Source organism: Triticum aestivum, chromosome 1D (genome assembly GCF_018294505.1).
Source record: "Triticum aestivum cultivar Chinese Spring chromosome 1D, IWGSC CS RefSeq v2.1, whole genome shotgun sequence".
Taxonomy (NCBI): Eukaryota; Viridiplantae; Streptophyta; class Magnoliopsida; order Poales; family Poaceae; genus Triticum; species Triticum aestivum.
The window spans coordinates 52,074,730-52,098,775 of record NC_057796.1 but is presented as its reverse complement, the minus strand read 5'-3'; the positions used below and the strand labels follow the sequence as shown (position 1 = coordinate 52,098,775).

The following is a 24,046-nucleotide window of genomic DNA, read 5'->3' as shown; positions in this document are numbered from 1 at the left end:
GAGGGCGGTGCGGTGGTGGCCGCGGGTGGCAGAGTCAGAGTGGTGGGGGAGCGCGCGCGTGAGCGGGGCAGAGCGGAAAGGCAGTGAGCGACGGGTGACGACGAGGAGGGATCTGCTCTGCTCTGCGACCTTTTGCGGCCGTGGCGTGGCGTTTTCCCTCGTGCGCTGCGTTTTTCCAGGTGCGGGTGCGGCGACGCCGACTGCCGCGCCACCGGTCTCCTGTTGCTGTCACGGCGGCGGCGGCGCTGCCCATGCCCGTCGAGTGCAACGGTAGGAAACGCGGCGCGCGAGCGGGGGCGGGGGCCTGGGGCCGGGGTCGCGTCGTGGACCGGCGACGTGGTGTCACGGGCGCGCGCTGGAGACGTATGTTTGTGTGCGGATGGATGGGCATGGAAGTATGGGACGCGACTCGGCGAGGTCGACCTGGATCGGCCACGTGAACAGCTGGATGGAACGATGTCCATGCGTCGGCCACGTAAGCAGATGGTTTTCTTTTTTTGCGGGTGACGTAAGCAGATGGTTCGTGTCACCCATGGTCTCAGACTCTGACTACTCGCATATACAAATACTTTGTTCCATTAATTTTATACTAAAACAACGACGATTAATATAGTCCAAAGAATCGAAGTATTACTTTTCGAATTTCATCACTCATTTCTTTTTGTGGAATTGCAATGAGAAATAGCAGCAGGAGTTGGAAATTAATGGGCAAAGTGGGAGTAGCTGCTTTGAGATTGTGAATCCATCGGGAATGGTCTCACATGCTGGCTTGTGAGATCACGTCTCATAGATATTTTCTTTTCAAACTATATAAAAGGCTCATACTTATTACAATACCTTTTCAGTTTTTCAAAGACGTTGATAAATTTATGCCCTTTTTAAAATATGTTGTTTACCTTTTTATTTGTAATTTTCATGTGAAAAAGACTAAATCAACAAAACGGCTATCTCTAGGACTCTAGGCCCACAATGGTTTTAAAGGAGGCAGAACACAATTTATAAAGGTCTATGCTAACGTCCAGTCGACTGGACGTTAAGCAACAGATCCGCACGATCGTAACTCACCTTCCTCGCGACTTGCACGCTCGATTCCATCGATTCTTTTTCTTCTCTCGAAAACCGTATACGTCAATAGTAAATCCCTACTGGTTTTTCTGGTTTTTTGGCTACACAATATGAAAAGAAAATAAAAGTGATAGAAAGGGGACTTGAACCCAGGTCTATTCTTAGACTTTGAGCCCAATAACCAAGTATGCCACCTTTAGTTGCTATCTATTGTATATAAACAAGGTTATTTGAACCTTTATTTTTTCTATCATACCAGTAATAATAGTTTTTTTTTTGCTTGGTAAATTTGGCACGACCAACGTGATAACTATGACTTGAGCAACATGATAACTATACTATGATAAGCCTGATAACTATAATATAAGAAGGTTAATGACATGATAACTTTAGCATGGGGTAGTGGTAACTTCACACTAGGGTATGTTTCGGCGAAAAAAAATTACCGGGACATGTTTCAGTAACGTTTTTCATATGGGTAAAAAGTTATCAAAATGTGTTGTATGTAAGTTATCGGGTGTCTGATGCGTAAATTACCATGCTATATTTGCACTAGGTTATCAGGGCATATTTCTAGAACTTTTCGCCCAAGGTGAAAAATTATCAATGCGTTTATATGTGAGTTATCAGGTTAATTGTACATAAGTTATCATCTTATTTACATAGAAGTTACCGGGTGGTATATTTTAACAACTTTTTCACCTGAGATGGTCAAAAAAGTGGTATTTTATTTGTACTTGTCAGGAGCCAAGTAGTGGGTGAGTTGGCTAGTATGTTAAGATCTCAATATTGAAGTCTTGTGCTCAATTCTCAGCTTCAGCATGAATTTTTAGGCTATAAAACTACAATATGGAAACTACCAGCATCAAGATTTGTTTCCTTTTTCTCCCATTAATTATCAGGCCTGCGATGTGTGAGTTATCAAGCTATTCGCACAAAAAATAACCGAGGCTATTTCATCAACGTGCCTCCCTCCACTTAGTCGCCAAATTTACCAAGACCTATGTACATAAGTCATCAGGTCAGTGATGTGTGAGTTACGTGATATTCACATAAAAATTATCGGGGGTAGATTTGATCACCTCTATTCGCCAAAGTTATCATGATCGGGTTGCATAAGTTATCATGTCTCCGATGTATGAGTTACCATGCTATTCACACCAAAAAGATACCAGAGCATATTTCATCAACACCCACCCCTATCGCCAAAGTTATCAAGACCGAGTTATATAAGTTATCAGGTCTGTGATATGAGAGTTCTCCTGGTATTCACACAAAAGTGACCGGGGAGTATCCCACCTAGTCGGCAAAATTGCCACGGTGTAGATGAGTTGGTAAAATAGTCTATTTAAGTGCGGAAAAGATTGGACATTGCATTAACTGTTGTGCAAACGTAGAAGAGGAGACAAGTTAATAAGGTATTGTTGTATTTCTTTGGACTGTGATTTTTTTTCCTAAATACTTCAGAGTGCACGCGCACTATCTCGGCGAAACGAGCGGCCGAACGCGAGCCGCTCGATCAGCCCAGATCGTGCGGTCCTCGGCGTCAGGTCGTATTTAGTCGGGACGCGACCGAACGCGCACGTGGCTGGGCCCGCCCGCAAGCGCCGCTCTCCTGCTCCAGATGGTTCGCGTCGCCTCGCACCCGTGGCACGGGCCCCACTTGGCATGGAGAAAGTAGACACAACGAAGGTGAGCCACGCCTCTGTCTCCTTCCCCGATCCACTTCCCTCTCTTCTAGCCCTGTTCGTTTCCCAAATCCAGCGGTGAGAGGCAACCGCTGTCGTGACGCAGCCGAAGACGGGGGGCAGGGAAGGGGAAGGGCTGGTGCGCGGCGGGGATCCGCTTCTCATCGCCGGCGCAGGTACGGTCGCCCGCCAATTTTGCCTCGCATCTCTTGCTTCCCCATTTTTCCACCTGTCGTGTTCGGGGTCCCCCTTCATGGGCTCGCCGGAGAGGGGTTCTAGGGTTTCCATTGGATGTCCGGCGAATACGAGGTAGCTTTCGCGGAAGGCCGTGCCCACGACTAACTAGTCACGTCCGGTGGATTTTGGGAGTTCCTGTCTTGTCATGGGGAGTCAAGGGTGCATGTTTTAGTGGATACGGGTTTCATGGCGACTCACCTCCATATCACGCATATTCGGCGAGGTATTCCGGCATGTCGCCCTTGTCTGATCCGGTGTGGCGATTTTTTGATTTTTTTGGGCGGCGATTTGAGTTGGAATAGAAGGAAGGAAGTACATAAGAGGATAGTTAAGTTGTTTTTTCTCAACCCTCTCAAAATGCATCCGTGTGGTTCTCTGTTTTCTCAACCCTCTCAAAATGCATCTGTGTGGTTCTCTGTTTTCTCATAAGTTTCATGCATATGAGTGACCAGTTGGCTAGTTTCTTGTAATAGTTGCATAGAAACACAAATGTAGTTGGAGCAAAGACACTAAGAACTGAAGTATCTGAATCACTCTTCTCCAGGTTCCACAACAGAGTAAACTTCCTCAAATAGATTTCAAGAAGCATCATAATGGATAAAATACTCAGCATCGTCCCTCAGCTGCAAGATATAGCATGAGTCAGACTGTCGAGCCTGATAGCTCATTTTTCCTTGTTGTTCTGCTGCTGAGACTACCGGTCTCATGTTACTACAATCCCAATAAATCAAACACCCAACATGAGCAAAGGTTCTAGGGCCAAAAATCTCCTCCAGCTCTACCGTTTTGAAACTTGCAGAGATACCAAATAACCAGCATTGCATCGGTTTTTGTAGGTGTCTCCTGATGCTTTTTACTTCTAAAGATGGCTCCTCGAGATAGCCTGGATACTTGTAGTCTGTCCTCCTTCGATTGGCACCCAGCTAGGCCCGTCCCATGAGCTGATGGCCTTGCTGCTTGGGCTCCTGCTGGTGGAAATTGGGTCGCTAACATTCCATGCATATGAGTGACCAGTTGACTAGTTTCTTGTAATAGTTGCATAGAAACGCAAATGTAGTTGGATCAAATATATACATATCTCAGTTGGCTAGCCAACTTAAGAAGTTGCACAGTGACGGCTAATCCGTTGCACAATCGATGGTATTCAGATGGATATTATGTAAACTATGTTCAAGCAGTGTGTGCTTTTTGGTTGCACACTCATGTGTGCTCTGTTGTCAAGGTATGTGTTCTTGCAAGAGTTTGCAGATCAAAGCACTATATATCCTAGTCCGCTGCGCTTAGTCACACTTTGTAGAGGGAAGGGCTATGTACTTGCAAGGTTGACGGCTAGTTTAGTTTTGGCTCTAGTGCCTAAATCATGTTCAGGCAGCGTGTATGCTGATTTTTTGGTTGCACACTCATGTGTGCCCTGTTGGCCATAAAGTGCATCAAGTTGCACACATTTTGTTTTGTTTTGTAGGTGTGCTTTGAAAAATCAGCATTAGTTGTTTACTTCATGGCAATGTTTTTTATATCAATTGCTTTTGCTCATTTTTTTCTTTTATACATTTGGTTTGGTTGCTTCGACTCATTTGTTTGTTCACATTTTTTTCACAGACCAAAAATGGTTCTAGAAGGAGATGCGATTCCAAGTGAAGGAGAGGTATGTCGCTTTTTATACCAGTTTTGTTTTGCAATTATAATAACTGTTTTTTGGAGTTTTTTTCTGACCATGTTTTGTGTTTTATTTGTTCTATATGCAGGGGTCTACAAACCATTGTTCTCGACGGAACTCGAAACGGCCGTCGAGCGGCAGCCGTGTCGTGCTGATATCGACGGGGAGGCAGATGATGATGAGGTAAGTATCAAGCAAGTAGAGTGGGTGCATTTACCCTTTTTTGCGTGCGCGCGCACACACAGACAAGTAACTTTTTCCATGCCTCCTTTAGGTCGGTGATCAATTCCACTTTGTGAAACGGCGGGAATGGAAGGCGACCATGCATGTGGGAGTTGTAGCTGGAGCTGGCACATCGTGTGGGTTCTCGTTTAGTTTGCCACAGGCGATCTAGGGATGCTTTTGTTGTGGGTGCTTCATGAAATTGACCGATTATGCAGTTTTTTTGGGTGTTTCACGGGGTGGGTGAGTTGATTCTGTTGTTTACACAAAATGCTATGTGCATTGGTGTGCTTGGTTAAACTAGTTGGCTAGTCAGGCTTGTGCAGTTGCACAACAGGCTCTATCTAGTTGGCTAGTCATGCTTGTGCAGTTTCACAAGAGGCTCTACCTAGTTGGCTAGTCAGGCTTGTGCAGTTGCACTAGAGGCTCTACCTAGTTGGCTAGTCAGGCTTGTGCAGTTGCACAAGAGGTTCTACCTAGTTGGCTTCTCACTGGACTAAGCAATTGGTTTTCATTTTTTGTGTTATTGGAGGAGTGAATTTTGTGGATGTATATGACCTATGGAGCTTGGTGAGAAATGCGGTGGTTATACAGGGTTTGCGATGTGAGGGCTCTTAGGGTTAGTTGCTGTAGGAGTTTGCAGATTTGTTTCTTTTTTTAGCCATTTTTGTGCAACCGGGCAACCCCCTTTGTGCAACTTGTTAGATAGAACTTACCAACATTATGATAAAAATAGCCAACTTAATTTTTGTTCTGATGGAGTATTGTGTTTTGGGTGGCACTTATTTTTTGTTCAACTGGGCAGCAAATCATGTGCAACTTTTCTTTTAATTCAACTAGCCAACTTCATATATAAAAGTAGCCAACCCACCACATTTTCTCTCCCCTGTGCAACTTCTGTTAATTTGACTAATACGTTGTTCGCATTTTTTTGTTGCAGAGACCAAAATGGCTGGAGAAGGAGATGTGGCTGACAATGAAACAGAGGTTGCCATTTTTTCTTTTTACCCTATTAGCACTTTAATTTTTTGGGTTTTATCCTCTGACCATTTTATTATGCCCTTTTCTTTTACCCTCTTAGCATCCCAATGTTTTTGTTCATTGTAGGGTTCTGCAAATCCCATCTCACGACGGAACTCAAAAAGGGCTGCTAAGCGGCAGCCGCGTGGCGATGATAAGGACGTGGATGGAGAGGGTGACGATGTGAGTGGAGAACAACAGTCCTTTGGAATTTATTTTCCTTCATTTTCTTTTGTCCTTTAGGTTTTTTATATGGCACACATACATGTTTAATTTTTTCTCAACCCCTTATGCTTGTTCATTTTTTTCTTACAGAACTTTAGGATGGCGAAAGATTCCTCTTAGTAAAACTGCAGAGAAGAAAGGTGCGCACGGAGGCAGTATCCAAAGGGGTAGATGCCACATCTTCTGCAGCAGTCGCTGAGGTAACATAAAATTCCATCAGCAATATTTTTTACTCCACATACAGGCAGCCAAGTGTATTAATTTTCATACATAGTTTCAGCAGGACTAATTAAGTATTGGCATGCTCAACTTTCTCAGTTGCTTAACGTTGCCTCTTCAAGTTTTTTAGAATTGTCGCAAGAGTATGTAACGACTTGGCATCCTCAGGCTTTCTAGTTGCAGAATAGTATCTAATTAGTTGGCAACCTTAGTAATTCTAGTTGCACAACAATATACAACTAGTTGACATCCTCAGCTTCTCTAGTTGCACAAGAACTCAGATTAGTCCCATCTTAAAAAAATTGAGGATTTCCCTACAGTATACAACTAGTTGACATCCTCAGCTTCTCTAGTTGCACAAGAACTCAGATTAGTCCCATCTTAAAAAAATTGAGGATTTCCCTACAGTATGTAACGACTTGGCACCCTCAGGCTTTCTAGTTGCAGAAGAGTGTCTATTTAGTTGGCACCCTCGGCAATTCTAGTTGGAAAACATTATCCAAGTAGTTGACATCCTCAGCCTCTCTAGTTGCACAAGAATTCAGATTAATCCCATCTTAAAAAAATTGAGGATTGCCCAACGGTATCTAATCACTTGGCACCCTCAGGCTTTCTAGTTGGACAACATTATCCAAGTAGTTGACATCCTCAGCCTCTCTAGTTGCACAAGAATTCAGATTAATCCCATCTTAAATTTTTTGAGGATTGGCCAACGGTATCTAATCACTTGGCACCCTCAGGCTTTCTAGTTGCAGAAGAGTATCTATTTAGTTGGCACCCTCGGCAATTCTAGTTGGACAACATTATCCAAGTAGTTGACATCCTCAGCCTCTCTAGTTGCACAAGAATATCTCATTAGTTGGCATCATCAGCATTTCTAGTAGCACAAGAATATCTGATTAGTTGTCATCACCAGCATTTCTAGTTGCAGAACAAACAGGATATCAAGTTGCCATCCTCAACATTTTAATCTAGTTTTCCAGAGAACAAATATTTGTATGTAATGATAACTAATCACCTCTGCCTTTTTTTGCAAACCCCGAGATATTGTTCAAGGGAATGAGAGTAATGAAGCAGATAATGTTGAACGATAGTCACAAGCTGGCTACCTGATGGAGATTGCCTGGTACACCTCTCTCCTCCCTCTTCTTTACCACTTCCGTTCTTGCGTTCATTGCTTTGCCATGATAGCTCTGTTTTGGATCCAGGCTGGGACCCTTTCTTTCGTTGAGAAGAAGAAGGAGGAGCCCTGTGGAGAAGGAAGTGTGGGCGAGGGGTGCGTGGAGGCTTCGGGAGTTAGTGGGCTATCACGTGATATCGTCCGGCCTTTGTTTTCTGATTCTTCACGGATTCTAGGAGTCAGAACAAAGTTTCCTTTATGGGAACAGTGGGGACAAAAAGTTACCTTTTCCGGCGGGCTGCTCGCGAGCGCTCGCAGGCCAACGGCCGCTAGCCAGATGCGTCCCGAAATTAAAGGTTTATAGGTACACGACACTACATCCTGTCTATTTTTGCACAGGCACTACATCCTGTCTATTTTTGCATATGCAACTACTCCTTTTTTGTTTATATGCGCACATCCAGGCAAAAGTTGGCTTGGATTCATGTTTAGTTGCACAAATAGATGGTTTTTTGCACAGGCACTTCACCCTGTCTATTTTTTGCATATGGGTTGGTTTATTTGCATGCATCCAGGCAAAAGTTGGCTTGGATCCATGTTTAGTTGCACAGGAAAGTGTTTTATTGTGCAGAGATCAGATTCAACTCTATTTGCTGCTTCATGTTCCTTCTTCCTCCAACTATGGAGAAGACCGGAGAAGATTTGTGGCAGATCCAGAGGGAAAGGGAAGGGGAAAGTGAAGAAGGATGATCTGGAGGCTAGAAGGAAGTTACCTGATGTTGCTGCCTGCTATGGCTTTGTACTCCCTCTTCTTAGAATTGAAGCTTTTCTGGCCAATTTCTTCACCTAGTTTTGCTCTGCCATGGCAGCTCTGTAGGGTTTGGATCCAGGCCTAGGATCCCCTTCTTTCGTGGAGAAGAAGAAGGGCGACCCGTGGGGGGAGGAAGTGTGGGCGAGGTGTGCGTGGGAGGCTTGGGGATGTAGTGGTTATCACGTGACAGCGATGGGGGAGATTTTCTGTTTGTTGGGAGCGTGGCCAGTCGGGTCGGAAGGAACTTTCCTTCCTGGGACCAAGGGGGACAGGAAGTTGCCTTTTATGGTTGGCTGCTCCATCGCGCTAGTGGGCAGCCGGCCGCCCACTAGACGCGTCCATTTTTTTTTACGTTAGATTAGTAGATGTAGAAATAGTACCTAACCTCAACCTAAACAGAAAGACTTGCTCTAGTCCAATTGGTTAAAGATGGGTGTGATGTAGCATGAGGTTGTAGGTTCAAATCCTCACCCCTCTTATTTTTTAGCACTTTAAAAGTCATGAAAAAAGAGAATCAGAGGAGGCGCTGGCGCGCTGCCAACATCGTCACATCCCGAAAAAATCGGATCCAACCGATCGCTCGAGAAAATCACGCACGATCGAGAGCTGTACGTGGAGAAAAAACAGCAAATCCGGAAATCACAAAGTATAACGGCCTCGGACGCATGCGAGCGCACGATTTTAAGATGGACGGCATCCGAGTCGTGCGGATCTCTCGCTAACTGCCAGTCGGTAGGAAAATAGCTTTTCCGATTTATAAAATGTCGGGATGTCCAGACATGAACTTTTGGCTCTTGGATGTATATACACCCTATATATAAAAATAGTAATACAAAAAAAACAAAGTTACAATGTTTTTAAATAAACTTGGCTTTCTATTGTACTCGTCTAAACTGTTTTGCCTAGGAATAACTTTGATGGTATTCTTGGTGGAAAAAAAATCAACACTATGTATAAGTTAATATTCACGCTTTTTGTCATTGAAATATTTTTTCCCTAAACTCGACGGGAGTTTTTCTTCGCTAAACTTTTTATAACAGTACAAAAGAAGGTCAGGTTTATTTTCAAAAAGTTTGAGAATACTTTGACTATTTTCATAATTACCACAAAAAAACTCGTATCAGGTGTGTACCCAAGAGCCAAAATGTATTTCTCGAGGATGTTCCCTTCTATTAGACTAGGTTTTTAGGTGATGTCCAGAAATTCTTGTAAGCATATAAAACAACGAGAAACATAAAACTACAAGACAATAGATTGCCATGTTTGTCACATGATTGGTTCTCACATACACATCAAATGAGAAGGCAGGGGTGGACCCAAGAAAACCCAACATCCCCACATCGCTTTAAGAGCATGGTTAATAGTAGAGCCAATTGTTGGTTGTATCTAGTAGCCATGTGATTTACAGCCAACCTAAAAGTCAACTAATACAATAGTTAGCTATGCACATCTACTCTTTATCACTGCAAGGCCCATCTTTCTCTCTCACAAAATTTCTTTGAGTTCGTGTTGTAGCTGGCTACTAATCTACAACGGCTCCTCGTCTCTTTCCTTCAACTAAGCACAAATACCATATTTAAATCCTTATAGTCTTGCTTACATTACCTTACTGTACTTGCTCTAAGGTGACTCGGCTGGCTATCTAGGACGCCACCGCCTCCTCTTTCGTGCCTCCCCTCTAAGGTGACTCGGTTTTTACTAGGCTTAGTTAGCAAGTGAGTGACGTGTATGCCAGTGCAAACACAAACGAAAAACACATTGGTGTTTATTGGTATGGTGAGAATTTTTATTGCTACAATGAGAAACGACAAACACCACCACATAGAATAGTAGTACAAAAACGATAACATATGCACACTATCTAGATGAAGAATTCGCGAATGCAACTTGCAAAGCAAAGTTCATGAAATTTCCAAAAAGATAAACATATGAAACGCAATGAACCTTTGTTGATAACTTATTGAGATGACCATATATGGGAACATCAAAGTGTTACACACTCAATGGTGTGTTTATTTTACTCCATGAGCTAGTTCTAACATTAGCTCATGCGCTCTTAAGATGACTCTTCTTCGCTGTTAGGAAAACTATGGAAGATACTTTGACTGAATTTAGGAGTGAATACTCCCAGCTCCTCTTCCGTGCTAAATTTGAGGCTTCGAGCTTCTGTCCTAGAGATGCCATATGCATTGGCGATGACATCAACGGGCAATGCGCCGAGGATTGAGTTCTTTCCTGCGACGTGACTAACCACCGTATTTTTTTTAAAGCTCAGATCTATTATAAAGATTCATCAGAAATACAAAACACCTCAAACATAATAAAAATTACATCGAAGATGCACGAATCGTATAATTGTGCAAGCATGGATGCTGACACGACATATTGAATCTTCTTTTCCCGGGGAACCAAAATGTATGGGGCTACTACGGTCAGCTGGCCATTACTACCATGTCTCCGTCACGTACCTGCAAATACAGTGCCAGCCAAGTAGTACACAACATAGCTGGTAGTACGAGAGACAATCACGTGGGGGCTGGATTGATGGGCTGTATTGCTACGACACTAGTAGTCCACCCTATACAAGTACCGTACATACTGGAGGTTTGGGTTGTGAGATCCACGGCATATGCATGTTTGCGTGAACTGCACTTGAAACCATTGGGATAACATACAATACTCTACTCCGGTCCGGCGGGCGACTGAATAATCTACTCCGGTAGAGTACACGAGACACCCTTAGATTGGCAAAGATATGTCCTCCCCCCTGGTTAGCTTGGCTGGCTCTGATTACCAGGCCACACGTTACCATCACACCACTAACGAGGACGACACTTTCCGCACAAATCCATCATGGATCCGTGCAGAGTATTATATGCCAGTTTAATACTACGTTTTCTACTAGTACCACGCAATGTTAGAGCCAGACGGATACGCACAGGGCACAGGCTAGGGCAGACGGCAGGCATCACGCACGGCAGACTGATGCCATCACACTTGTGAACGATGATAAACCCATCCTATCTTATTCCTAAAATCTAAAAAGTGCATACGTACTATGTGGACACATCGAGCGGCCGGCTCGCGGCCGCACGATCCGGCCATCACAATCGCTATCTGACAAGTTACCGGCCCACCCCACCGACAGCCTCTCTCTGTCTTTCCCGTAGCACCCGCGTCTCTCTCTCACTATCCCCACGGATCTGGATTAGAGGGGGCTCACCGGCCTCTCCCCTCAACGCCGACCAGCAGGAGCCTCCCACTAACCGGCCACCATGCTCCACCGGCGGATCGGGGGAGGGGAGGACCACCCCCGCGTGGCTCTGCCCCGAGGTCGTCGTCGCACCACCACGACGACGGTTGGCTTGGCCGCACCACCACCAGCCCACTCCACCATGGCGTCCTCTCCAACTGCCCCGCTCCTCCCTGCGCAACCAGATCCAGCCCCATCGCCGCCGTGCCCCGCCGTCGTCGACGGGATGTGGCCATCGTCTCCTTCGTCTGCCCGAGGTTGGTTAAGATTCCATCCCCTCCGGCTCCGACTGAGCCCACTCCCCCCATCTGCTTGCTCTTTGATGATCTCCTCCACGTGCCAGGACACCGTGATGGCGGAGGTGGAGGATCCTTTGGTCAAGGTGGCGTTTGATGTCTGTGTCACGTGATGGCGGAGATGGAGCAGCCTCCGGTGGTGGTGGTGTCTGATGTGGTCTTTCCGGTCATGATCTGTTAAGCGGAGGTGCAGTAGTGTCAGGTCCCAGCGCCGGCAGCGATTCTGGCCTGATTCAGGCAGAAGGGTCCCGTGGGAGAGCATTGACACCTTCTCGTCTAAAATTCGTTGACCGGACCATCATAGCCTAGCGATTCTGGGTGCCTGCATGTCAATACAGTGTAGTAGTATTTGCTAGTAGTCCTGGCACACGAGTCTAGTTTATATTTACATTTTTAATGTTTGTTTTTCTTTTTCTAATTGAGTGCTAGTCTGCTACTCAGTACATGACTGAAGCAAAATAGTTCAATTCTATGTGTGTTCCATCATCCTTGTAGAAACTGAATGATTGGATGGTGAAATAAGTGTTTTCTTTAGTCAGCTAACACTGTAACGTTTGTATGTTTTGATTTTTGGACGGCGATTTGAGTTGGAATAGAAGGAGGGAAGTACATAAGAGTACCGAGAGGATAGTTCTAATGTTATTGCTCAATCCTCTGAAAATGTATTTGTGTGGTTTCTCTGTTTTCTAATAAGTTGCATGCATATAAATAACCAGTTGACTATTTTGTTGTCATAGTTGCACAGAAACGCAAATGTAGTTGGATCATGCATATACAAATCTCAATTGGCTAGCCAACTTATGAAGTTGCACAGTGAGGGCTAACCAGTTGCACAAATGATAGTATTCAGATGGATGCACTGTTCAAACCATGTTCAAGCAGTATATGTGTTCATTTGGTTGCACACTCATGTGTGCTCTGTTGTCACAAGGGTATGCATTCATACATGAATTTGCAAATCAAAGCAGTACATATCCAAGCTGGCTTAGTCACACTTATGCAGTTGTACAGGGAAGGGCTATATAGTTGCATGGTTGACAACTAGTTTAGTTTTGGCTTCAATGCCTAAATCATGACCATGCAGTGTGTATGCTGATTTGGTTGCACACTCATGTGTGACCTGTTGGGCATACAGTGCATCAAGTTGCACACATTTTTGTTTTGTTTTGCAGGAGTGCTTTGAAAAATCAACATTACTTGCTTACCTCATGGCATTTTTTTTTGATATCAATTGTTTTTGCTCATTTTTTTTCTCTTTAATACATTTGGTTGCTTCGACTAATTTGTTTGTTCGCTTTTCTTTTCACAGACCAAAAATGGTTGTAGAAGGATATGCGGCTCCTAGTGAAGGAGAGGTATGTTTGCTTTTTTCATCATTTTTCATTTATCTTTGTGGCAGTTTTGTTTTGCAATTATAATAACTATTTGGGGGGGGGGGGTTCCTGACCATGTTATGTGTTTTGTTTGTTCTATGCAGGGGCCTGTAAACAATTCTTCTCGGTGGAACTCGAAACAGCCCGCCAAGCGGCAGCCGCGTCGTGCTGATATCGATGGGGAGGCAGAGGATGATGAGGTAAGTATCGTGCAAAGTTTTCGACTCGACAAGTCGTTCTGGGGTAGCGACTCTTGACGAGTCATGCTGTGCCGATCTAGTCGAGGTGTCTGAGTCGACTTCTAGTTACGACTCATCGACTAGTCGTGACTATTCGTTCGACTCAAAAACAGGGGTATCGAGCAAGCAGTGAGGGTGCATTTCCCTTTTTTGCACACACACACAAGTTACTTTTTCCATGCATCCTTTAGGTTGGTGACCCATTCCTCTTCGTGAAACGGCGGAAACGGAAGGCGACCACGCAGGTTGGAGTTGTAGCTGGAGTTGGCACATCGTCTGCAGCAGCTGCCGAGGTAACATAAAATGGCATTAGGATTTTTTTTCCTACACAAAGAAACCTGGGATATTATTTTTTACGCAGTTGCACAAGAACCAGCTAGGTGTTGCCATCCTGAAACTTTTATAGTTGTACAAAAATCAATTAAGAGTTGGTATCCTCAACTTTTCAAATAGTTGCACAACAGTATCACACAAGTTGGCATCCTCGACTTTCATAGTTGCACCAGAACCATTTGGGAGTTGGCAGTCTCAACTTTTTGAATATTCACATAACAATATCACATGAGTTGGCATCCGCAACTATTTTAGTTGCACAAGAACCAATCAGGAGTTGGCATCACCAATTTTTTAATAGTTGCGCAACAGTGCCACATGAGTTGGCATCTTCAACTTCTTTAGTTGCACAAGAACCATTCAGTAGTTGGCATCCTCATGTGTGCACATGCATATGATTTTCTAGGTTTGCAAATGCACTTGACTATAGTTGCACTACTTATTTGGAAGATTATAATCTGTTAAATTCACTATTTTATCTATTTTCTTGTGTTTAGATAGGCTAAATTCATCATGTTCCTCAGTTCAAAATTCATTATATAGCTGCATAAACACGCAACATGATTTGCATGCAGGAGTACTTGCAGTTGCACAAAATAGATGATGTAGTTGCACAACAGCCAACATAAAGTTTATTTTTGGAATTCTGCATACAGATTTTTAGCTAAACCAAAATGAATCTGAAATTATCTGAGTTGGCATCTTTTACTTTTATATGAGTTGAAGATGCCAACTAATGAAATTCAAACCCCACAAGTGGATGGATATGGGAGTGTTGTCGGTTGCACAATTGTACTCGTTAAGTTGCACAAATACAAGCTAGCGTTGGTTCATTTTTTTTCTCAAGCTTCTTTTTTTGCATCATGTGCAGGTTTTACAGGCTATGGGGGGTGCATGAACTGATGTAGATTTTTGCACACAATTCTATGCTACAAAGTCACATATACTACTGTGTGGAAAGATCAAAGGAAAAAACACATATACTTCTTGTCTAGTTGGTAGTTATATTTTCATTGTACCTACAATATGCTTTTTTTCTTTTCTTTTTTTGCTACAGTGACACTGGTTCTTCTGCATTATGTGTGAAGTAAGACTCTATATGTGCTCTCTTATATATATTTGCATATTTTCTGTGTTTTGTTGCACACATTGCTGCAAAAGTTGACTTGTCTTATGATCTAGTTGCACAATAATTTGTTAAAATTGCACAGGTACCGGATCTCTCCATTTTTTATCCTTGTTTGTGTTGTCTTTTAAGTACGGAGAAGCTATTTTTCAAAGAGAAATTTGGTGTGGGGGTGAAAGGGAAAGTCAAGAGTGAGGATCTGGACATGAGGAGAAAAGGATCAACCTCTTTTTTCACCCTTGTTGGTGCTGCCTGGTACTTTCTAATCTGTCCTCCCTCTTTCTTCTTTTTTTCGCAGTAAATTGTTCCATAGCATTGTTATTTCACCTTGATTCATCCGCCATGGCAGCTGTGGCGATGGAGATCCAGAACTGGGAACCCCTTGTTTCGTGGAGAAGAAGCTAGGTGGGGGCAGGTAGGGGCATGGGGAGAAGGTTGGTGGCCAAGAGGGCGTGAGAGCTTCGAGTGCTTCAGGAGGGGAGGGAAGGGCATGTGATGGCCTGGGGACCGCGTCCTGTGTGCAGTTTGTTGGGTTGACGTGGGTCTGTAGCTGGATTTCCTTTTCTGAGGTCAGAAGGGCCGAATCTTTTTTTTCTGGTGGTGGCCGCTCGGGAACGCTAGAGAGCAGCTGGCCGCTCCCTAGACGCGTCCTATCTTCTTTGTCCCAAAAATCAACAAGCCTACAAAGGCCAGAGGTAGAATGATATATACTGAGCCGGTAGCGATGGTCCAAGTGACACTCCATTTGTGGATATACTGCATATTGTAGTACTGGAGTACTTGATTACTCTTCGGTCTTAAGCAAGTGTACTTGTTTAACCAGCTAGGGGTAGCTTGGTAGGTAGGTTAGGACCAGTACGTACTCCGTAATCCCGGTCCGTATATCGGCTGCAGCGAAGTGAAGTACCTACAGTAGTCTATCATTCCTTGCTTTTTCCGAGGAGGGAGATCACGAGAGTGCAATCAGCAAGTAGCCGACTAAGTTAATCTTCCCGAGATCAAATCTTGAGCACCGCTGGCACGAGCGAGCTAGCTACCACCGGGCAATCAGTATTTTTTTTCTTCCCTGTCAAACAGCGGCAGGAAATTAAAAACTGCACGTAATTAACATTTCGAGGGCTGTACCATTAAGCAAGCAACTGCACGGAATTAACATTTCGAGGGCTGTACCATTAAGCAAGCAATGGGCGATGCACTGATGCACACATCCCAGCCAGCCGGCGTCAGAATAATAGAACATCATACAATCTGCAGGGTTGGCATTTCTCGAGAGCTGGAGTAATTAGCAGGAATCATCAACAAGAAGCCGAGTATATAGTAGTGAGATAATGTGCTGTCGGGTGTCTTTATGCTGCATCTCGATGGCGCCTTGCGAGACACACATGCTTGTTGTTATTAACCATATACTCTATCATGTTTTTCCTTAGTCAAAACTATATATATAGCCCTAAAAAAACTACATTTCAATTTGTATGTCTTATTGGCCCTGCACACGACACGTGACACTCACTTGATTCACGGGGCACGCCTAGATTGTCATCTTAATCATTGTTAATTATGCAAGAGAAAGATCGACAGCCACAGTGAGCGAACCTTTAGCGCGCAATTAAATAGCAACGATACCAATTTTTATTTTGCATCTTGCGATGAACTGATATGAAGAGTAAGTCTGATATTTTTTTCTTTCATTTGATACACTACCATGAATTGCATTTATATGCTTCCATTTTGGACTCGACGGCGGCCTCTCGCGGGAAATAAGGCACGTGAAAGGACGCGCGGGGATGGCAAACGGGCTCGCCGGTGGTGGCGTGGCGGTTTCAGGTGGGAAATGCACAGAGTCAATTGCAAGAAACTACCACATTTGCGGCTAGGTTTGCAGAAAACCACCAACTCGCTAATCCGTTGCAAAAAACACCACAATTTCTCTAATCCTATTGCAAAAAAGCACTGATCGGGTGATTTGGTCCGTTTGATCGCTTTCTGACAAGTGGGACCGAATTTTAAGGAGCTGACTTGGCACAGAATTGACATACACACCCCTGGAATCTAAAATAAAACGCAATCAACACCCAAAACAAATTCCCCCTTACCCCGATCCATTCGGGATCGGCTGTTCCCGCAGGCCCTCGCCGCCGTTCCCGCAAGCCACCGCCGGCCAACTGCATCGCCACCGCGGGCTGGGCCAAGGTGCTCGCCGCCTCCTTTCTTCTAGGTGCAGAAGCAGAGCAAGCAGCGGCCGCGGCGCTCAGCAAGGGCGCAAGCAGCGGCGCGGCCACGCATAGCTCGAGCGCTGGTGGGGGCGCGCATCATTGCATCAAGAAACGGCGCGGCAGCGCGCAGCGCAGCAGCGCAAGAAGCGGGGCGGTGGCGCTTAATGCGGTAGCGCAAGCAGCGGCGCGGCGGAGTGCATCACTGGAGCGAGCAGAGGCGAGCCGCAGCGGCAGGACACGAACCGCAGGGACGAGGTGCGGCCCACCCGCCCGGCCAGCTCCGTTGCCGACTGCCGCAGCAGCCGTGTGGCTCTGCCCATGCCCTCTGCTCCCCGGCGACGAGCCCCATGCCCGCGTGTTGCGCTCTGCTTCGGCAGCCCAAATCGGGAGGAGGGGGCTGATTGCATTTTCTTATTTGTTTCAGGGGTGTGCATGTTAAATTTTTGCCATGTTAGCTCCTTACAATGAGGCCCCACTTGTCAGAAAGCAATTAAACTTCCCAAATCACCCGATCAGTGCTTTTTGCAATGAGATTAGAGAAGTTGCGGTGTTTTTTGCAACGGATTAGCGACTTGGTGGTTTTTCGCAAACCTAGCCGCAAATATGGTAGTTTCTTGCAATTGACTCGAAATGCACATGTAGGGTCTAGAATGGCCTAATTGGTGTGCGGCGGTAGCTGGAAGAGAAGGAGCTCGAGCGCTGATGTTGGCTCTCCTATTCATTGTTCACAACGTGGCCAAATGATGGCCAACACATCAAATGGATGTTTCATATGAGTCTCCCCTCTGTTATTGAAGACGTGGCAACAAATGAGACTCACATAAGAAGAAATGGGTCAAAGGAGGTGGCAATGAGGTGAGAACCCGGCGGCAACTTGCTCTAACGACGCACAGGGCTTGTGCCCAATTTATTTGCAATCGTTAGTGGCACACACAATTTCAAAAAGAAAGTGGCGGCCATCAAATATCAAGTTGGATAATGGCCAGACCTAATTTCCTTATATAGAAAGAGTTGAACCCAATTGCAAAGGAAGAACTCAAGGGCACACTAGAAATCTACATCATCCTTCATTCGTCTTAAGGGTGAACCACAAATTACTCACCCAACAACCATATGACTTTTTGCAGAAGACAACACAAGTGAAATGGGGCCAATGGCACATAGAAGAATGTATTGAGCTGGCCGTAGCCACCACACACTGCTTTTTACTAGGCTTAGTTAGCAAGTGAGTGACGTGTATGCCAGTGCAAACACAAACGAAAAACACATTGGTGTTTATTGCTATGGTGAGAATTTTTATTGCTATAGTGAGAAACCGAAAACACTACCACATAGAATAGTGTACAAATACGATAACATATCCACACTATCTAGATGAAGAATTCATGAATGCAACTTGCAAAACAAAGTTCATGAAATTTCCAGAAAGATAAACATATGAAACACAATGGACCTTTGTTGATATCTTATTGAGACGACCATATATGGAAACATCAAAGTGCTACACACTCAATGATGTGTTTATTTTAGTCCATGAGCTAGTTTTGACATTATCTCATGCGCTCTTAAGACGACTCTTCTTCGCCGTTAGGAAAACTACGGAAGATACTTTGACTGAATTTAGGAGCGAATACTCCCAACTCCTCTTCCCTGCTAAATTTGAGGCTTCGAGCTTCTGTCCTAGAGATGCCGTATGCATTGGCGATGACATCAACGGGCAAGGCGCCGAGAATTGAGTTCTTTCCTGCGATGTGACTAACCATGGAGTTCGCATTAGTCTTGAATTCAATGTACTTGCTTCCATCACGTTGTGCCTTCTTCAGAACAACATAGTTCTGTGGTATGATTAATAGTTGCCCCGGGCTAAGAAGGTCATTGAACACATTTCGACCATGGTCATTGACAACCTGAACCCAGATATGTCCTTGGATCATGTACATCACACTATGGGCATTAATGTTCCATAATGGTGAAATAATGGCGTTCTGCGATCATAAATTATGTAAGGTATAACGTTAAGATTGCATTGTGAAGCTTTGAATATAAAAGAGTATGAAAAAACACAATATCATAATTACCTGGTAGAGATGTACTCTTGTAGCACTCATTTGCACGATGTTAAGGATGGGGAACGTTTGGGAGTTGAGACGGGTTATCGTACCGGCACGCGGGTTGTATATGTCAGCACGACTGGGATCGTCGATGTTCACACTTAGCTTATGATCACAAAAGTTCTCCTCTAAACCATTCCAACCACCATAAGTTGATTGTGATGCATGAGATTGCCCTGCATGAGGTTGACATCCCGGATATGGCCCTGCCTGAGATTGTTCTTCTTGAGATTGCCCTCCCTGCCCTTCTTCAGGCTGGTCTCCCTGAGAGTGCTTTGCCTGAGACCACCCCATTTGAGGTTGCTCTCCCTGAGTGTGCTTTGCCTGAGACTGCCCCATTTGAGGCTGCTCTCCCTGTGACTGCCCCATTTGAGGTTGCTCTTCCTGTGACTGCCCCATTTGAGGTTGCTCTTCCTGAGAGTGTTTTGCCTGAGATTGCCCTTCCTCATATTGAGTGTGTGGGTAGGATTCTGGCTCTCGCTGTTGTGTAAAAACAGGCTTCAGAAATTTAAGGGTATGATTCACATGAATTATGTCATCATTTTGACTTTGAAGCCTTTGCGCTATTTTTCCACTTGTACCCAAGGCCTCAGCAAGCAATCGAACATCGAAACCACTGAATATGTTTTGACTAGAGTGAAGTTGCGAACTCCTATAGTTGCCAGCGAACAAAAATTCCTACAAGATTGATCAAGAAGAGAAATTAAACAACATGTCACTTTGTAAACTACACTAAATACAACATGTTAGTTGAATAGACTTATTGACCCCACATAGATTTATCTCAAAGATCATTTGTTACCTTATGCCTAGGCTCAAGTTGATTAGCATAGTTGTTTACGTCGAAAACATAGATAGCCACAATTGGCGCATCACCGTCATTGTAGAACCAATGTACAATGCCTGCCGGTAATGCAATGACATCTCCTTGTCTGAAACGGTGAACTTTTTGGTGCTCATCTTTAAACTTTTGGCTTTGGCTTTGACCCTGTACGGATTGTGATTGCCCATATTTTTGAAACTGTTTCTGGAATGTCTCTGGGCATCCAGGAAAAGACAGTCCGGCGAAACCACTTCCTGGGTGACAACATATGTGCATGTTAGTATTAGAAACTTATTGATAAATAAAATACTAAAAATAGTAACCTTTATCTCAAGAAACTATTAGTAATATGAAATGGTAACTATATTAATTAAATTACTACACAAACCTTGGATGATGTAGACTAATCCATGAGTGTTGTGGTATCGCGGTAACAAATAACCACGAGGTTCGATTACACGACGGATGGCAAATACACCAGTACAACGAAATTGCTCATTTTCCTCATCAAAATACTCGGTCAGGCCTGCTTGTGACCTCACTTGACGAAGTGGTGTAGATGCTTGTAGCCTATTGAATGTACACTCTCTGAAACCCCCTTGGCGAGAGCTTTGCCATGGGTTAAAGCTCATGCCAAACAGTTGTGCCATGGAGCTATGGCACAAGAGCAAAATGCAGAAGTAAAAAGAGAGCGAAGCGAAACTAGTAGCTGCCATAACTGTTTGAGGAGGAGAGAGAAGTTTGGTTGATGCCAGCGTTGGGAGATGTGTGTGGCTTTTATAGCCAACAAAATCTACCTAGAACTTATGTAGAGACAAGATTTGTTAAGATAAATGTATAGAACATACTATCATTTCGACAATTGGAAAGTTGGGTGGCTATAACCAACTCTCATGAGTTAAAGTTATATATGACTGCACGCAAACATAGAAAATCCTTTCTGTGTTGTCTTTAACGACCATCTATATCATTATTTCTAGAAAGGTTTTCATACACGTTGGTTAAGTGTTTCTTTTTCACGTAACTTACAAACTTCTCAAACATATATGTACCAACTTCTGTCTAGTGCTCGCTTTTATGCTTGTTTGTTTACTAAACTGAAAACATCACTTTAGCTGCTGCATAACAATACATTTGGATACTTTTGCGCTTGTGCGATGATGAGATTTTGCTTCATCAAGTAGTGTATATCGGATGACACATATCCACGTAGGCACACACTTAATACGTACTATCAGGATAAGGAAAAAAGAAGTTTTCCACGAGGATGCATTATCCATCTGGATACAAGGAGTGCAGATATTAAAAGTTCAGATAAGAAGAAAAAGCACTTGTTGGAGCAAATTAATCACACCTTTTTTTTTGAGGGAAAAGATTCACACTTGTTTTGTTCCCGTTTAAGAGAGAATAGGCATCTCCACGCAAATGAGGCCGTATTAGTAATAGGTCCAGTCTTAATTATCTTATGGGCTGTTGACCCAACATTTCTAAACAGATGACCAAACATTGGCTGGCTTGAAAAATTGAACCCGAGACGAAAAGGGGCGCGCGTCTATACCTCGCCCGACAACACATAGAAGCCCCCCTCGCCTACAGAGCGTCTGGTTCGCCCGGCCCAAGTAGCCTACTGCAGGTTACTTCAGTTTTATTTGTTTATTCATTCGACTTTATTTTCTTTTGCTCATATTTTCGAAAACAATACCATACATTCAAAAATTATATTTATTAAGAAATTTACAAAATCAAGAATTCAAAAAATGTTAATGCAATGTACAAAATTTGTTAGGTAAATTTAAAAAATGTTGATAGCATTAAAGAAAATGTTGGTAACATTTGAAAAGTGTTCACTCGTAACAAAAAATGTATATGACATTTTAAAAAATGTTTATACAATTTAATTAATTTTTAGTGAAATTTAAAACTAATGTTTCATATCATTAAAAAAATGTATGTCAAATTTAAAAACACGTTCCATGTTTCCAAATAATGTATTAAAACATTAAAAAATGTTTAACTTTATTTTTTAATGTAACAAATGTCCACACATTTTTTTACAAACATTTAACAGAAAAATGTTAACATGCTCAAAATAATGTTGAAAGCATGTTTTGGGAAAAATGTTAATCATGTATCCGAAAATGTTAATATGTATACAAAAATGTTTTATATGTATTAAAAAATATACACCAAAACCTGTAATTTTAAAAAGTTAATCTTGTATTTTTAAAAGTTTAAACATGTATAAAAAATGTTACTGATGTATATGAAAAATGTTCAATGTGCATAAAAAAAGGTTCCATGCGTACACTAAAAATACACATGTGTACTGAAAAAAGACGTGTTGAAAAAAAGAAAAAAAATAAAAAAATAGCGAAGAGACAAATAAAAAATAAACAAAAAGAGAACCACAGAAAAACAAAAGAAACTGATTCATAACTGCGAAACACGGTATAAACTAAGAGAGAAATGAAGAAACAAGCTGAAACCCAAAAATGAAATAAAGAAAACCAAAGAAAAAACAAAAAGAAAAGAAAAAAAGAAGAACACAACTTTTAGAAAAAAAATTGACAGAGACCCACACAGGAAACGCACAGAAAAAACCATACTAAAAACCCGTTGTACAGTTATCTCGCATTGGGCTGGCCCAACACTGTAGCTACCTGAAAACCCTTCACGCGAGGATAGCTTCTATATCGGTATAAGTGAGATATAGGCTCCCTGCCCACACCCGGACCTCGATTCCCCCACAACCCTCTTCCAATCGAACGTCGCCGCCCCGATGGCCCCAAATGTCCAGATCCGGTTGTCGAGGGTCGTTGGCGCCGAATCGGCACGGGCCATCGTCGGATCGACGCTGCGACCGAAACTGGACCACGCAGCCGCCCTGAGCACCCACCAGTGCGCCAAACTCCATATCCATGTGCGACCTGCCACCGCCAAAGAAGACGAAGGGCCATGGCTTGCAGCAGTGGCCAGTGGCGATCTAGGTGTTGGAGATTAAGGATTATGACACGTGGAACCGCTACTAGATTGGCCCGTTCCATCAGGGGGGTGAGGGAGTCCTGGATTAAGGGGTCCTCGGGCGTCCGGGCCATACGACATGGGCCGGACTCATGGGCCGTGAAGATGCAAGATAGAAGGATCTCTCCCGTTTCCGGATAGGACTCTCCTTGGCGTGGAAGGCAAGTTGGGCGTGCGGATATGAAGATTCCTTCCTCTGTAAACCGACTCTGTACAACCCTAGCCTCCTCCGGTGTCTATATAAACCGGAGGGTTTGGTCCGTAGAGGCAATCATAATCATACAGGCTAGACTCCTAGGGTTTAGCCACTATGATCTCGAGGTAGATCAACTCTTGTAACCCCTATACTCATCAAAGTCAATCAAGCAGGAAGTAGGGTATTACCTCCGTCGAGAGGGCCCGAACCTGGGTAAACATTGTGTCCCCTGCCTCCTGTTACCTTCGATCCTTAGACGCACAGCTCGGGACCCCCTACCCGAGATCTGTCGGTTTTGACACCGACATTGGTGCTTTCATTGAGAGTTCCATTGTGACGTCGTCGAAAGGCTCGATGGCTCCACCCATCATCTACAACAACGCTACTGGGAACAAGATTTTTCTCCCCGGCCAGATCTTCGTATTCGGCGGCTTCGCACTGCGTGCCAACTCGGTTGGCCACCTGGAGCAGATCGACAGCTACCCCCCTGGTCATCAGATCAGTTTTGGAAACCTGAACTACGTTGCTGATATCCGAGGAGACTTGATCTTCGAAGGGTTCGCGGCTCCAACCGCCGCTCTGGCCTTGGATCCGGAGTGCATCACCGGGTCCGAAGACGGGATACCAGAGCCCGCCGGACTCTCTGTTGCTACAGAGCTCGATACGGGAAAACCGGAGGGAATAGTGTCGCCAGCAATCATCATAAAGCTGGACTCTTTTCCAAACACTAGCCCTGGACCCTCATGGCCCGCGTCATGCGGGCTCGGCCAGGGTACTTCTGGACCCGCCCAAACCTTG

At 44.0% G+C, this 24,046-nt stretch overlaps 1 protein-coding gene across 1 annotated transcript; it reads right to left on the bottom strand.

Moving 5' to 3' along the window:
* Positions 1-18,535: 18,535 nt before the first annotated feature.
* Positions 18,536-20,786, bottom strand: LOC100146095 (glutelin type-B 1). Its single transcript, XM_044592205.1, is given in 6 exon segments — positions 18,536-19,082; positions 19,176-19,523; positions 19,526-19,672; positions 19,674-19,886; positions 20,011-20,285; positions 20,420-20,786. Coding segments are annotated over 6 exon segments (1,731 nt in total). The 5' UTR covers positions 20,748-20,786; the 3' UTR covers positions 18,536-18,662.
* Between the last annotated feature and the right edge of the window lie 3,260 nt (positions 20,787-24,046).